Source organism: Psittacula echo, assembly GCF_963264785.1.
Source record: "Psittacula echo genome assembly, chromosome: 6".
In the NCBI taxonomy this organism is placed as follows: Eukaryota; Metazoa; Chordata; class Aves; order Psittaciformes; family Psittacidae; genus Psittacula; species Psittacula echo.
In genome coordinates, this window is record NC_137743.1 from 20,330,969 (window position 1) to 20,348,343 (window position 17,375).

The window sequence follows — 17,375 nt, forward strand, 5'->3', positions numbered from 1 at the left end:
TCAAGGAATCAGCTATTATTTCCTTTGCCACTAGCCATAATTAGCAGCTGTATATGGTGACCCTTGATTAGACAGATAGTTCATCAAACCTAAGACTACAGTAAACTACTACTCATATAGGGCTCAGTTCAACAAAGCACATGACACATGCTGAGAGCATCAGGATGAATCAAAAGTTTGACCACAACATTTACATGCATTTTTGGGGAGCAGAGCACTTTGGTATTGGGAGTTCATCCATCCCACAGCATGGCTGGAAAGGCAAGGTTAAGCAGCACTGACACAGGCCCCCTGTTACGGTACGCCCTGCAAGGGATGTGTGAACTGCAAGCAGTCTGGCAAATCTGAGAGCCTGCTATATTCCTGGTTTAAACAATACTCTTTATCATTTGCTTTAAATATCTAAATCTTCCAACATCAGACAGAGCCCAAAACTTAGGTCCATTAAACAGGACATTTAACCAACCTGTCAACAGATGTTGCCATGTAAGAAGGCAACTCGGTCTGGGATAATACGTACAATTTTGGATAGCTTCTTTTAGTGCAGGCCCTAAAGTTAGGACTGGATTGAGACCCACAAAACATTTTGCTCAGGTCCTCAAACAGCTGATGGATAATAACACATTTCATTCAGTTTCATTACATGCTGAGCTCAAATCAGTATCTAGGGATGAAAGCAATAATTTCACCTTGTAATGTAATATAGATGCTACAATGCAATAAAACAATATCGTAAATTGTTAGAATTTCACCTACTCAAAGTATTTTCAGGAAGGGCTTTCAGAGTTGCAGCTTCAGGGTTGAAAAGTCCTGATCTCAACAGAAAACTCAACAAAAAAACCCTAAACAAACTCTGAAGACTCCAGCAGTACATTTTTAACTATGTGATTACTTTGTTTTTAATTAGGGACAAGCAGCCACTGCTTTCAAAGGCTTTACTGGAGTTTCTACACTTTATCCACAGAGACTGGTGTATCTGTCTGTCTTCCAGCGAGAGATGGCTAAGGGGAAACCGAAAACGAAGCAGATCACCTTGAAAATTGCCAAAAATTCCATCCGGATAGCTCCTGATGGAGGACGTCGTCTTGACTTAAGCAAGATGGGTATCACTACCTTCCCCAACTGCATTCTGAAACTGGCTGATGTGGATGAACTTGATTTGAGCAGAAACATGTTAAAAAAGATTCCGAACAGCATCCAGAAGTTTGAGAAACTGCGCTGGCTGGACCTGCATAGTAATCAACTTGAGGACTTGCCCAAGACAATAGGTACACTTCAGAACCTCTTCTATCTGAATGTATCCAACAACAAGCTGACCACCAAAAATTTGCCAGAGGAGCTGAACCTTCTCAAGAACCTTCATATCCTCAACCTTGGCTTGAACTGTCTTGACAGTATCCCCACCAGCCTTGGGGCCTTGAAGGAGCTTCAGGAGATAGGTCTCTTTGACAATTCCTTGACCACCATCCCAAACAGTGTGAAAAATCTTCCCAAGCTCAAGAAACTGAATGCAGACAGAAATCCTTTTCCAGATTCAATAGAGCAAGAAGAGTATGCCAACACTGTTAAACGCATAGAAACCCTTTACTTAGTACAAGAGAAAGACCTGTGCTCTTCCTGCCTGAAGGTGTGTCAGGGTGAGAAGGACAAGCTGAGTAAGTTAAACAGTGAGACACCTAGCTCTTCAAAGAAGCTAAGTTTCCCTTTACTCCTTACACCCAATTCCACTGCAAAGGATAACCAAGAAGAATGGAGATTAAAAGACACACAGGCTTGAAACATACCAAGGTACTCCACAGACCATGTCCCATGAAGTCCAGCCCAAGCTAATAAAAAGCTGACCTTCCTCCTCCCTTTTCCTGTGGTTCTCTTTCCTTAAAGATCTATTATGTTTTAGAAGCAGCAGATCTCTGTCTCCAAACCAACTAAACCAGATGGATATTTGGGAAAGGGTGCATTTGGGAAAGGAAGGACTGTTTCCATCTGGGCCTGTTTCGACAATGTGTTCTCCCTCTTTGGGTTTAATTGGTGTTTTTTTTGTCTTTTGTGTGTGCACATCCCTGGTGAAGGAATCTTTAAAAAAAATAGGTCTTTTTCTAGTAACTTCACTTGCACTCCACTGAGCACTAAACATTAGTTCTGTCCATTTTCTTAGGGTAAGACACAGTTGAACTAGTCTCAGTAAATAATGCCTGGGGGAAAAGGAACAGACCTGGAAACTTCTGCTGCTGGTGGCTGTCACCAACCCCTCAGACAATCTCAGATAGGCACTATCACTAAACGAACTATAAGCCTGTTCCAATTCAGCATAGGCAACAGACACAAATGTTACACTTAGGAGTAAATAAGCAGCGCAGACACAATCTTAAAAGCTAAAAACCAGTGATCCTTCTTGCCATCAAGGGGCCAGACTCTGCATAAGCAAGTTCTCTGTGATTTTAAGTGCTATACCTGGGTGCAATGATCTCTAACTTGCATGACACAATCAGCACCACTACCTATACTCCTCATGTTTCATCTGCCTCTGATTCTCACTCCAAGAAACACACAGAAGGGAGGAGAAGTAGGGAAAAGATTGCTCTTTTTAAGTGTCCTGGGTATACCACTTAAGTAATGCTTAAGAGAAGAAAAGTCACCCTCTTCCATGATGCAAGAGGCAGCTGGTGAATTGAAATCAGATCTGGTGTCCCCACGGTACTTTTAGCTGTCTGTTCACATGTGCACATCCACCAGTGCACCTAAGCACATGCATTCACTTGCTCAAATCACATTCCTAGGACAGAGAGTGCTGACAGCCTGCAAATAGCAATATACAGGTATAAGCAATGAGCAATTTATAAAAGCAATCAAGCATGACATGAGAAGAGGCACTGGCTGTGGCTGCAGTGACATACGGTAACAGCAAACATTTAAGTATATTTAAATGAAGAATAAAGTGCCAGGGGCAAAATACCCAGTTGTCCAGTAACAGCCCATTATCAAAGAATCATAGAATCATAGAATAGTTAGGGTTGGAAAGGACCTTGAGATCATCTAGTTCCAACCCCCCTGCCTTGGGCAGGGACACCTCACACTAAACCATGTCACCCAAGGCTCTGTCCAACTTGGCCTTAAACACTGCCAGGGATGGAGAATTCACAACCTCCCTGGACAACCCATTCCAGTGCCTCATCACCCTCACAGTAAAGAATTTCTTCCTTATATCCAATCTAAACTTCCCCTGTTTAAGTTTTAACCCATTAGCCCTTGTCCTGTCACTACAGTCCCTGATGAACAGTCCATCCCCAGTGTCCTCGTAGGCCCCCTTCATCTACTGGAAGGCTGCTATGAGGTCTCCACGCAGCCTTCTCTTCTCCAGGCTGAACAGCCTCAACTTTCTCAGCCTGTCTTCATACGGGAGGTGCTCCAGTCCCCTGATCATCCTCGTGGCCCTCCTCTGGACTTGTTCCAACAGTTCCATGTCCTTTTTATGTTGAGGACACCAGAACTGCACACAATACTCCAAGTGAGGTCTCACGAGAGCAGAGTAGAGGGGCAGGATCACCTCCTTTGACCTCTGGATGGCATTCCTTCCCTCCAGCGTATCAACTGAACCACACAACTTGGTGTCATCGGCAAACTTGCTGAGGGCGCACTCAATCCCACTGTCCATGTCACCGACAAAGATGTTGAATAAGACCGGTCCCAACACCGATCCCTGAGGGACACCACTCGTTACCGGTCTCCAGCTGACATCGAGCCATTGACCACAACTCTTTGGGTGCGGCCATCCAGCCAGTTCTTTATCCACCCAAGTGGTCCACCCATCAAATTGATGTCTCTCCAATTTAGAGACAAGGATGTCATGTGGGACAGTGTCAAAGGCTTTGCACAAGTCCAGGTAGATGACGTCAACTGCTCTGCCCCTGTCCATCAGTTTCGTAGCCCCATCATAGAAGGCCACCAAATTGGTCAGGCAGGATTTCCCCTTAGTGAAGCCATGCTGGCTGTCACAAAGCACCTCCTTGTTTTTCATGTGCCTTAGCATGCCTTCCAGGAGAATCTGCTCCAAGAGTTTGCCAGGCACGGAGGTGAGACTGACTGGTCTGTAATTCCCCGGGTCATCCATTTTCCCCTTCTTGAAAATGGGGGTTATATTTCCCTTTATCCAGTCATCGGGAACTTCACCTGACTGCCATGATTTTTCAAATATGATGGCCAGTGTCTTAGCAACTTCATTCGCCAGCTCCTTCAGGACCTGTGGATGGATTTCATCAGGTCCCATGGACTTCTGTACATTTAGGTTTTTAAGATGATCTCGAACCAGATCCTCTCCTACAGTGGGCCTAGGGTCCTCATTCTCACAGTCCCTGCGTTCGCCTTCCAAGACTTGGGTGGTGCAGTCAGAGCCTTTGCCAGTGAAGACTGAGGCAAAGAAGTCATTAAGAACCTCAGCCTTCTCCAAATCCTGGGTAGCCAGTTCTTCCGATATCTTCCGAAGGGGGCCTACGTTGTCCCTAGTCTGTCTTTTATTCGCTACGTACCTATAGAATCCCTTCCTGTTATCCTTAACATCCCTAGCCAAGTTCAATTCTAACTGGGCCTTAGCCTTCCTCACCTGGTCCCTAGCTTCCTGGACAACATTCCTGTATTCTTCCCAGGCCGCCTGTCCCTGCTTCCACCTCCTATAAGCCTCTTTTTTCCTTTGAATTTTCCTGAGCAGCTCCTTATCCATCCAAGGAGGTCTCCTGGCCCTCCTGCTGCACTTCCTTCTAGTTGGGATGCAACACTCCTGAGCTTGGAGCAGGTGATCCTTGAATAACAACCAAGAGTCTTGGGCCCCCCTGTCCTCTAGCGCTGTGTCCCATGGAACCTTACTACGCAGGTTCCTGAAGAGGCCAAAGTCTGCTCTCTTGAAGTCCAGGGCAGTGAGCTTGCTGCACGCTCTTCTCACTGTCCCGAGGATCTCGAATTCGACCATCTTGTGGTCACTGCAACCAAGGCTGCCCTGGAGCGTCACATTTCTAACCAGCCCTTCCCTGTTGGTGAGCACGAGGTCAAGCATGGCACCTCTCCTTGTTGGCTCCTCAATTACTTGCAGAAGGAAGTTGTCTTCCACACATTACTGTTTTTAATTTACTGTTTTTAAATGGCTATAGTAGAGTCTGTGAGTCAGAACTGTGTATTATTCCTATGAACTAGGTGAAAAAAAATATATGGCATTTCACTGAAATATTATCACCTCAACATTGTATGATACATCAAATTAGCAATTTCTTTTTTCCATGCATCAGCTGTGCACTTATTAATAGTGTGTCTGGACAAAGAGCTTTGTTTGGCCTGCCTCCCTGTTTCAGATAGGGCAGGAAAAGCTGGGATGCTATGGAAACATGGCCATTGACCTCTAGATGGGGAAGGAGACCCTTGTGCTTCTCTTGAATTTTTATAACTCAGAAGAGGCTCCAGAATTCAAACGAGGAAAAAGTAAACTCATTGAGTCCTCAGTCCTTCAGTTCCCAGACTGGAGCTTGGTAAAGGGAAGCATGCCCCCTGGGATAATTTTCTCTAACTTTCCACTCAAGAGCTGTTTTTCTTAGGCAGTGGCAATATCTTCTTTACCTTATTTTAGCTTGTGCTTTAACATGGCCCTGCCAAAGCTATGCCAAAGGCAGCTTACATTCTCAAATATGCTAAAAGTGCATAAGGTCCTCTCTCAGCAAGTGGAGTAAAACTGAAGGCAGAGCCTTACGGAATTCAGGACAGGCTACTTCAAACCTAGACATACAGCCTGCTTCAACCTCCAAGACATACACAAGTCTAGAGTTTCTCACAACAATCATGAGCCCAGCTAAAGCCCAAAGCTCCTGCAGCCATAGTAGGTCTTATCTCAAGACATTCTCACCTGTTGAGCGCCAAGCAAGAACAGGGAAAGGAAATCCTAGGAAGAGTTATTGATTACTCCATACAGAACATCTCCATAGAGTTAACCATCACCTCTGGCACAGGTTAGGCTCTCGACAGAGTTGATTGCACACTGCACTTATATTTTTTGCAAGCTGGTGGCTAGTACTTAAGGGTGAAAATGTTCTCTTACAAGATCAATAATGATCTACAACAGATGGAGTGAAAATGAAAAAGAAGACGGCTGACACAGGACACAACAACTCATAGTGTCAATCTGCCCCTCAGGTCTCAACAGATTCTGGCCTCCAGGTGATCACTTCAGGGGGCACCAAGTAGGCACTTAGGGTTGTGTTCCTCAGATATCCAAACTGAGAAGAGCTACGGGTATGCAAGTAACTCAAAGTCAGCATGGAACATATTCTCAATCACGTCCCACCAGGAGAAAACTTTTTTTCCTGCAGTGGTAAATCTGAGGGACGAGTTGGAATCTCCACCGCACAGTTACTATAACATGCCAAAACATCCATATGTACATCTATCACTGTCTGCCCTTAACCACACAATAAAGAGGCCATTATGCAGAAGGGTTATGTATTAGCCCTAACCTCAGCTCACTGTCTGTCTCTTTCCCACACTAGCCATCTGTGTAGAGTTTACTAATGAATCATATTAGGGAGATAATAATTATTAATCAGCTATGCACAATCAGCTACTCAACACATTCTTCATGTTTTCATACTGTGGACGTTGCACTTCAGAATACTTTTCAGAGTTCTGGGGATACCTTTCAGTCTTTAAAACAGGGGCAAAAATAGGTAAGTTTCTAGATGTTTTTTTAAGGTGCAAATTATTTACACTTATTTTATAATTGCACTTATCTACAGTTATCCAATGTTTCTTATGTTTTACCTTATATTCAGGGACTCTTCTGTTATTCCCTTTGACTTCAAAGCAGGTTGGAAAGAGCAAAATCTACAGAAGATATGAAAGGTCACATTATAACAATTTAAATGGTTATCTGTACACATTACATTTGTATATGTAATCTTTATCATGTTCTGATAGCAACTTTCTTTCTGAAAGACACCACAGCATTTCACTGAGACTCTAACCTAGGACAGAGCTGCAAGACAGCACAGCAAAAGCAATAATCCATTAGAAACTGCTTAGAGATTTCAGGAGCAGAAAGAACTTCAATGATTGTTTAGAAATTAACAGTACCAATCCTCAGTCCAGGATGCAGAATTTACCAGAAGTACTACATACTGAAGTATTTTTCTTGTGTAAAGGATGGTGAGAGTAAACCTGATATAACTGCCAGAAATGCAGTAGGGAAAAAAAAAAGAGCAAGAAAACAAAGTGCAAATTATTCACTTCATAGTCTTACATTAAAGTTCCAACAAACAAAACAAGCACATAAAGAGAACTCTTTTAAAACAAAAATTCCACTGTTAATAGTTAACTCCACACCAAAATCAGAGCCAGAGAAAAAAAACAAAACCAAACATCTTATCCCTAAAGAATCTAATGAAACTTTCTATATTAGAAGAAAACAAGAAAACAACCTTCTTTCATACAGTACTGTGAAGTGAGATGAAGGCGGCTTTTATCTCAGTGAGAAGCAGCAACACATCTATAATTGCAATTTCTTGGGATGCAGGGACATACAACACACCTCTGGGTGCTAGAAGAGTCTTACACAAGCATTAGCTCCCTTATTAAATCAATGGCTCTGAAGAACTTACAGGTCAGTAAAAGAAAAATTTCATAGCTTTGTTTGAGTTTAACTCATTAAAGACCAAGAAGCTGCAATTGAAGAAAAAGCCCCTGGGGCAGAACAAGACAAAATTTTGAAGCCAGGATAAATGATTACCTCTTAAATATCTTATTTCGGTCAGTGTCGTGGAAGACAAGAAATTTGGAATAGCCATTTTTGAAGAATATTTCCAAGGCGATCTCCTGGAAAGGTAAATTTACAGTTTGAAGAGCTGCAGAACAAACCTATTGCTGCAAAGAGTCCATCATGGCCTGTCCAATTCTTCAGGGCTTTGAAAATGAAAAGTTCTAGACTTTGTATCAAATGTGAAGAAGTATAGCAAAATATGCTGAATATCCCAAACTTCTCCAACTGTAAGAATGGTCCTACTGGGTTGATTAGGAGTTCAAATGCCTTGAGGAAAAAGCAAACTTCAGATATCGGCTCCATCATCTGCCTCTTCCTGCTGCTTCCGACGCATTTTTCTTGAAATCTCAGTGTGATTAACAAGACACTAGTAGCATTAATTTATAATTAGTGATAAAGATAATATGAAAAGGGAATGCTAACTAACAGCTTCTTTAAGAAAGCAACTATGCTGCTTTCTAAATGAAGAACGAACTCCACAGAAGTGCCAAAATATTTTCTCCTGGCCAGAAGCAGCAGAGCAGGTATGTGAGTTTGTAACATTTCTCATTGATGTTTTAAATAATCAAAGTTGAAAAATTAGTTCCCTTTTTTCCCCAATGTTTCCACACATTGTTATATTAAGTGTTTGCATATAATCCTATGATTTTCTCAGTAAGTGGTCCTTTTTTGTCCGAAGTCAGCAAATAAAACCCAGACATGAGTTTTAATCCAAATGTGGCAGGCACAATACAAACCTAGAAAAACACCACAATGACAACTAACTGCTCCATGCATGATTCACAAACGAAGTATAATGCAGAAAGGTAATATGAGAGCAGCTATGACAATAAATAGCTTACTCCACTTGCTCTGAAGCTCAGCTTTCCAGACCAAGTCTGCTCAAGTGTCACCATTGCAGAACTGGGCCGTGTAGTTTCACAGTGCTTTGCTCTGAGCTGGGTTATGTGCATGAACAGGAGATCAGCAATCTGAGGCACAGCAGCTGCCCAAACAGCTGATCCACCTGCTCTGCAGGGAAAGCACAAGAAATCAGTTTTCTTCTTTTACTGCAGTATTTTTTTCAAAGCACTTTGTGACATGGAGTTCGGTACAAGATTTTGAGAGCCTGATACAGATACTTGTGTTTTCAGTTCATTAATTGAAGCATAACAAAGCACAACAGAAACAAAATAAACAAAACCCTCACAACTAACAAACCACAAAGCCCCTTCAAACCAACAAGCCTCACCTCTGCCCTAGGCCCGTTCAAAGACTGCTTATACTCACCTCCATTTTTCATTTTGGGTCACACAAAGCATTTTCAATTTACATGTTTAAAAAAATCTATGCATACACAGACATGTGAATAAAGGAGGTGGTGGCAGGATTCCACTGCCAACTTTGATGCTATTCACAAAAACCCAGAAGAGGTTACAGTTCTATTCTTCAGGTTGCTCATCAGTGATGTAAGAAAATAAGCTTCATGCAGTTGCTCAGAACAAGACTTAATATTCCTATACATGATTAGACAGTGACCTAATCACTGAAATATGTTACATCCTGAAGCAAGTCTCACCTACCAAAATTGTCCATTTTGCATACATAATTAAATATAAAATAAAACGGGGCTGAGTCATGGATAAGGGCCATACTTATCAGCCCTATTTTCTCCAAATTTTGAATTTTCCAAATGATTTCCAACCTTCCAAAAATGGATTCAAACTAACAGGTAACTAGTCATGGCTGCTTCAAAACTTCATATTTTTTGTCAAATGAAATCTCTGAATTACTCTTTAGACTGTACCAAAACCCTTTAGAGCAAGTACAGGCTCTCGTACCTCTGCTTCAATTTATGATTCATTTATTGACTCACTTGCATAACTTGAAAGTTATTCCAACAGGCCTAGAGTAAATAAGTTAGACATACCCATAAATCCACTGATGTCCAAAATTACTGAAGTCTGTGGGAGCTGAGTATTACTGAAAGTTAGACACTAACTGGGAGCTTCTATTAAACACAGGAAATTGACTTTGTCTTATTTTCAAAAACATGGAAATAAACTCTGAAGAACATTGTTAGCCTAATAACTAATAAGCCAACCACTTCAGTGAGGGTGCTTAAACACCCTGGTGAATATAGGCAGGAGTTTGTATTACCAAAGGCTAATGAAGCAATGATGGGAGCAAAAGCATTTTGGGACTCAAGCAAAGAAATCTCAGCAGTCTTAGTAAAAATCATGCAAGAAGTTTTCAGTCACAAGTTGTTACTCCTGCTGCAGCTTTCCCTCAAATGACTGAGGCATTAATTCCATTAGTGTTAATTCCTACCTGCAGAAGAAAGCGCATCAAATGAATCTCTTTTATATCATGATATGAATAACGAGAACACATCTGGTCTCCCACAGCATGATCTTTATGACATAAGTTGAAAATAAATGGATCACTGATGCTGGAAGTGAAAAACATAAAGAAATAAAAATTAATTTGAAACAAAAAAAAAGAATCAGAAGAACCCTAATGAACATCCAAATAATCCCTAAAAATGAATAAAAATACTAAGATAGCAATATCAACTGGGGCATACATGAATTGAAAACAAAACTAAATACTGAAGGCAGATTTTGTACTAGTTCACAAAATGAAATAAAGACCCTGTGGAGGCTAAGGGTAGGTTTGAAGACATTTTAGTACATGCAAGTAGGCAGACAGCAATGTTTTGCACACACTGAAGTCTGACAATCAACAAGGTAAGGAACTGGGTGGGAGAACCTGAAAGCCTCAGTCAAGAACAACCATCATATGGACACACAGCTATTACAAATAGCAATTAATTGGATCTAATAATTAAGTAGTTAACTCATTATTACTTTAGTTGTGTATATGTACTGTTATTGCTGTCTTCAGCCTAGCCTATAGCAAATCCCTTAGAAAAACAACCTAAGCTTTTATCAGACCAAGTTCAATTCATCCTTAAGTCACCTGACCATATTGATCGATATTGGACTTCATAAGAATTAGATGCAGTGCAGACAGTCGGGGAGTAAAAACAGAGTTATTCACTGTCTCACTAGGCTTTGCACATGAGCACACAGTATGTGCAAAGAGCAAAGTCTAACAGACTCATTTTCCATATTGATCAGTTTCAATAAGTCATGAGGCAAAGATGGTAGCAGTGTGCCAAGTATTAATTACAATTCTGTCTTGGAGAAACAAATAAAAACCTTATGAGACAATGGAGCTAACGGCTCCTGTAATGACTGTTCCATGTGAATAAAAGCCAACCAGAAAAAAACATTAACAACACTTTAAAAAAACTGAAAACCAGCAATGTATGTGTTAGACTGTCCACCATCTCCATCTGTTGGAGACAAGAGTTCACAAAGCCTGTGAACAAGCACCTGTTAGTTAGGTTAAACAATTCTGTGAACAGATGGAAAGCATGGCAAACTTCTTGTGCTAATATCCCTTTTGAAATTCCCTCAAAGTCCGTGCAAATTCTACGTACCCATGTGCCACTACTGAAGTTAAACAAGCAGGTCCCTAGGGGGAATGAATGACTCACCTGGACAAGCAGTGACGTGTGCAGTACACTTCTTCTAGAGGGGATAACACAAAGCACTCGCAGATGTAAAAGTGCTCTTTGCCAAAGAGCAGCACTCCTTCCAATGCTCTATGCCTCTGCACAACTGCCACAGAGCACTTGAATGTGACCTAGTATGGAAGCAAGTATAATGAAGGCAGGGGTGAGTAACACAGGATACAGGGACAGCAAAGAGCAAGACCCAATGGTGCAGAAAGACATACGTATGTACTAAACCAGCTGTCATCTTGTCTGGGAAGTCTATAGGGATGCAGCCACAAAATCACCATATGACTGACAGTGCATGCCCCTGTGGTATTAGTAGTAGGAGGGTCTGATGCTTTTTCCCCTCAGTAAATATAAGGCCAATCAAAATATATGAATCTATGATTCCAGTTGTTTTAAAGATTCAGTTAAGCATTCTGGAATAGTTTAGAAACCTCTCTTGGCTGTGCCCAGTTTGGAACAGAACTTCCAACCAGTATCTCCTACATTCACAGGGAAGGAGGCAGGAGCTAATCATCAGCCTATTAGCCTATCTCAGATGAAGCACCCTCTATTTGCAAAAATCTTTTCAAACATTCATACTACAACAAAACTCAAATGCTCCCACAATCTTAAACCAGAAATGCTACCTTATATACTAAGAAAACTTCTCACTGCTGAGCTCCACCTGTAAATCAACACAATCCTGAACTATATACAATCCAGATACGAGTGTAGAATTTTGCAGCCTGAGTCCACCTGCAAGGACCAAATGGCTGTATACAGAGGGAATAGATCTGAGAGGTATTTACACGATAGAAGTTTGCTGGTTCTGAAATCTAGTTCAATGCTCTTGACAGAACTGATTCACAAGTATGAGAAGTGTCACAAAGTCTGTTTTTACTCTTAAGAGCTCAGTGATCTCAGCTCTAGCAAACTTCATAAGAACAAAAGTTGTGTATTATTTTTTGTGCATGCAAAGAAGACCCAGAAATAGCATTGGTTCTACTACATCATGTAAAGTCTACATGATGATATGTAGAACAAGCATGGTTCTCCTTCACTTTTTGCCTTTGTTGCTACCTCACTAGTTCTGGAACCAAGTCTGTAACCTTCCTTGTCTCCATCCCAAAATACACATAGGCTAATTCAGGTCTGCACTGCTACACAAGATTTCAGTCTTGGATGCCAGCATAACTTAAATGATAAATTAATAAATAATTGAAATAAAATCTTGTTTCTGTTTATTTTTTTACTGAAAAACAAGTATTTTACTAGCAAAATGGGGGGGGGGGGTTTCATTTTTAAATCTTCATAGGCACAGAAGATTTTTTTAACTCTGGGTTTACAAAAAACAAACAATCATGGAAGATTTCTGTGAGTAATTTTTGATGAAAATCCCTTCAATCTCTTTGTCTTTCTCTTCTAAATTATTTCTAAGAGGAAGTTAGCATTTTTCCATCACTTCTCCTGCAGATCCCAAAGGAACATCTGTCTCTGTAGACAGAAGTCTCTAAACTGGAGTGCCTCTGTTTGTGCATGCCATTACATGGTTAGAGATATGTATGCTTGTGCTGAGAGTATTGGGGAATTCTGCTCACATTAGCAAACCACAGGGTTTCCCGAAGTAATTAAACAGCAGAAAGATCTCTTCTTCCCAAAAGGAAGGTAACTGAATATTGAAACCTCAGGCAGTTGTGTAAAATAGCTAAATGAACACACAGTTGAAATCCAGACCTCTAAGAAATCCACTTCAGCAAATCCAGCCCCTGTGCCAGAGATCATATGAGTAGTTTTGGGAGGTACATGGATTGTGAAGGGGACCTGCTCATGATCACTAATATGGTTTGGCACTAATCACTTTGTTACTTCACCTAAGGCAGGAGCAGGACACTTTAGCAGGCCTTGAGGGAGGGAAAGCAAGTACCACTCTTTCTCAAACCTTAAAACTCCAAGCCCCAGTACGTTGTCTTCTGTACTATTCAACCAGTTATAGCCACCAGTGCCAAATCCATTTCTTCAATTTTATATCACCCCCAAATAGAACTAAACACATCTGCACTGTTAGAAATCCTAAGGCCCTTGGGCTGAGTCAATTATTCTTATTTGGAAAACAGGGCTCATTTTATTCCAGGTGAGTAATAAAGATCTGACAAAGAGGTGTACTACAGAACCCCTACCACAACAGTTTTGTATCTAATCTTGCTTGAAACACCAAGCATCCTGAAATTACCATAGATTAAATAAAAACTTTCATTTTCTGTCAAAACAGAATGAAATCCAGTCCACCAGCCACTAAAATCGTTAACCAATGAAGCAAACATGACATAAAATAATTGAATAATTATCTTCTAAGGTATTGCCCAAGCCCTGCATCTCTTGATTGCTCTGTTCATTCAGACGTAAGTGGGAATTAAAGACATGGTTTTGGTTTTTTTCTTTCTTTCTTTTTTTTTTAGCAGTGCTGTTTCTAAATGTTCCAGTTGCATTTAAGCAAATAGCAATACAAGCATATCTGCTCTAGAGTTAAAGAGGCAGATTTCCAAAGGAATTACCTGATGCAAACAGTTTTCACACAGTTTTCAAAAACCCTGGAGGAGGTTAGCATTAGCCATCTATTCCTGCAGACTTTAGTAGTGTTAACATGGCCCCTCCAGGGAAAAATACAATGCAAGGAAGTTAAAGTCACAAAACCATGTCAATGGAACACATTTACCCATCCCATACAAATCTCCTGAACATAGCATTTTTACAGAATAAGAACAAAAGAATGGCTTCTCCAAGTCAGTTCGGACGCCCATCTAATTAAGTATCCTGCATCTTAGTAACAGAAGCTTATGGAAAGAGTATAAGAAATAAGCTAGGTAAGGAGTGATTCTTGATCTTCATATTGATCTTCATGTTGACCTTCTCAACACCCCGTGGCTTAGGGAGCTTCCTAAAGCCCTTTCCTCCTCATTGTCACATCTTGTGTTTTTCTGTAAATACTCTTAGCTGTCTCTAATCACTTACTCAGCAAAAGCTACAATAACTTTGCATGATACACATAAAAGCAACACATTCAGATACCACTGGACCAGGAATCACAGAGATGAAACCTGCAGTTACATATTCTCTCTGCCCTTTCTCTGGTGTCTTGAGGGATCCCAAGTTGCACCAGCTACAAAGAACTTGTCTGTAAAGTGGGGTTAATATTATTTAGGGCCACAGAGTTTAAAATTACTATGAGTAGATGAAATAAAATACATTGCTTCCACAACTTTTGCTAGGGAAGCAAATATGTGTTATCATGGCAAGAGCAATACAGTCCCACCTCCCCTCTGTGCTACTCACAAGACCTTCCCTGCAATGATTGTTGGTTTGGTTGATGTTTAAGTCTCATCTTACTTTGAAACCATCACACACACGTCTCATAAATCACAACTTAAGGATACATGACAGGTTGCTTCACTCTTACCAGCTGCTCAGCGATCAAAGGAAATTAAATCTGCTTGACCTAGTCTTTAGTGGTGGGGGCTCTAGGCTCAAGTTTTGTCACATTTGAACTGTTACAAACATGAGATCAAATTTATTCTGCTCATACTTGAGTGAAGCCATTTGCAATCACTAGAAAGCAATCCTTGTGGTTACAACTTTGCTTTAGAAGACCCAGGACACATCCCTTCTATTGCAGATAGCCTCTACTCACCCTCCCTCTCTTACTTCACTGGAGCAAAAACCCCATGTCGGAGGCGTTTCTGTGTGCACTTCTCAGGTTTTAACAACTTCCCAAATGTTGCAAGGAAAGAATATCAGATATCTGTGAGAAAAGAGGGTGGCACAATGTGGTTCTTGTCTTGTCCATGGTTGTGGGCACCTGGACTGCTCTTTGTGCTTGTTTTCTGTAATGAAAGCTGACATCTGTCCCAGCCCATCACGAGCCTGAGAGGCTGGCACCCCTTAGCTGATGATAGCATCTGGAAGACAGTTCCAATTGCATTGTGCTCATACCTCTTGCACACCAAGACATCTCTGTCTCACTCCAGGCTCCTCTCAGAAAAAAAAAAAAAATGCTGCCAAAAACTAACACAATCCTTTAAATTTCCCCTTAGTTCAGCACACAGAAGTTCATGTCCTTACCACTGCTCCTATGGCTCTCTAGGGAAGAACCACAGCAAAGTCTGCCTGCTCCTTTCCTTGCTGCATCATTCTACAGAAAGCGAGTGTTAGGGAATCAGCTGTGCTTGCTTGAGGCAGCAATCAGGGCCCTGGGTTTTTGGAACTCTGAAGAAATCCAGGGGGCAGCTACAGCCTTATAATTGAAAGACATTTTTCATTAAGTAGAACACTTAAAAAAACCAACCAACAATCCACCCTCCAAAAAAAAATCAAATTAAAAAACCCCACCAAAATACCAACAGCAAAAAATCCCAAACCAAACAAAACCAAACAAACAAACCCAAACAAAGAAACCAAACCAACCCAGAAGGAGATATGAAGGGGAATACTAGGAAGTATATCTATGGAATGAAGTAGTGTGGTGGAGCACATCCAGAAGAGCAGAGATCTGGCTAAAGGTGCTCTGGTTTTTTTTTTTTTTTTGTGACACTTAGAGTATGAGTCAGACCCTGTCCTTTGCACCTCCTAGCAAAGTTGTTCACTAAGCTGTGGTAGGGGTGGAGGTGCACAGGCTGGGGAAGGGGCTCCCAGTATCTTCTCTACTATAGCAGGAACTCAGATAGAGCAAGTCAGAGGAGTAATCATCTGCCACACTATGTCCTTCTTCATATGCTCCCATCTGAACACAGACAGAGTTTCACACTAAAAACCCTTACTACTGCTTAGCACTCCTTCCTGCAGTGGTGTAGCCATCACAACCTCTGCTTCTGCAGCAGGGAGGGAAGATGAGAAATTAAGACACACAAAAGGGAAACGGCTTGTGACAAGGACCTGGCTTCTGAGTTCTTCGCTTTGACCACATAGCTAGGCTCTGTTCCTACTGCACATCGCATGTGTAAAGTTCCGTACTGCTACATCCTCATGCTGAGATGAAGTGCAAGAGTGCTCCCATGAAAACAGCCTGCTTTGGTGTTCTGCATTTCACTTCCTGAGAAGTGCAGAGGGAAGTGCTGATGCTCCTAAAAACATTGGCTCCACCAAGTGGATGCAGACCCCTTACACCATTCCGCCAATCCTAAATGCAGAACTTTATAGATGCTCCCTCTTTCGATTGAGCCTGTTCTTTAATCAGCTCCTTTCTCCCAGTCATGGATCCCAGTCCCTCTGATTTATGCTAGTCCCTTCTATTATTGCTCCTGGCATGTCCTGTGATCTCTCCAGCCCCTCTTTCAAGGAAAGGCATTGTGCCCAGATTTCTGCTAGGCCATGCCCTCTTGTTAACTTCAGATTCACTACCCCAGCTGCTTGGATTTCTTAGCCTCGAATGACTTGCTGGCAAACAGAGATTTACTTTGTTCCAAAATTCAGAATTTCTACACCAAGACCATTCCCCAAGCCTTCCAACACTTTCTTCATCTATTACATGCTAACCACACATTAACAACGTGACAGGACTTCTTCAGGCTTGTAAAGACCAGCGAGGCAATCTCACACTTGGGGGCTCAGATTGCAGATATAGGAATCTAATCTCCCTGTCTCCGCTGGTAAGCTAGGGTTATTTAAAGAGCTGGCTCTGCTTTTGATTGGCATGTTGATAGATTAGGCCAGGACAGGATCCTATTTTAATTTCTCTTGCAAAATTCAGCAGCAACACACGTTGTATAACATCTCCTTCCATGCATATGGTGTGTGCAGTCTCAGTACACTAAACGCAAAATATAATCTTCACATACTATAACTTCAATGACTTCTCAGCAAAAACTATAACCAAGCAGCCACAGTATGACAGCTCAGTAACTTCTGAAGAGACAGCCCTAACAGAAACAATCTGTAAATCTGCACCTGCAGTCTGATGTATCCTGATACACTAACTTGTGCACAGAAATAAACCCACCTCCTTGTGCTTTGGGCATAATACCATAGATACCACTTTACTGTAACTAC

The 17,375-nt window shown here is 41.5% G+C and overlaps 2 protein-coding genes across 2 annotated transcripts in view; one reads left to right on the forward strand and one right to left on the reverse strand.

Annotated features, from left to right (window-relative positions):
- The window catches only part of WDFY4 (WDFY family member 4), a gene marked incomplete at both ends in the record, with an annotated part of 143,876 nt that overhangs the window by 45,636 nt on the left and 80,865 nt on the right, over positions 1-17,375 (reverse strand). The window contains 4 exons of the mRNA XM_080620258.1: positions 6,793-6,855; positions 7,757-7,842; positions 10,097-10,217; positions 11,331-11,479. Coding sequence (XP_080476384.1) covers positions 6,793-6,855; positions 7,757-7,842; positions 10,097-10,217; positions 11,331-11,479 — 419 coding nt within the window. The remainder of the gene's footprint in view (positions 1-6,792; positions 6,856-7,756; positions 7,843-10,096; positions 10,218-11,330; positions 11,480-17,375) is intronic.
- Positions 998-1,777, forward strand: LRRC18 (leucine rich repeat containing 18; the record flags this gene model as incomplete). The annotated part of the gene is made up of 1 exon (XM_080621107.1): positions 998-1,777. The coding sequence occupies one exon, from the start codon at positions 998-1,000 to the stop codon at positions 1,775-1,777; it is 780 nt and encodes a 259-aa protein (XP_080477233.1).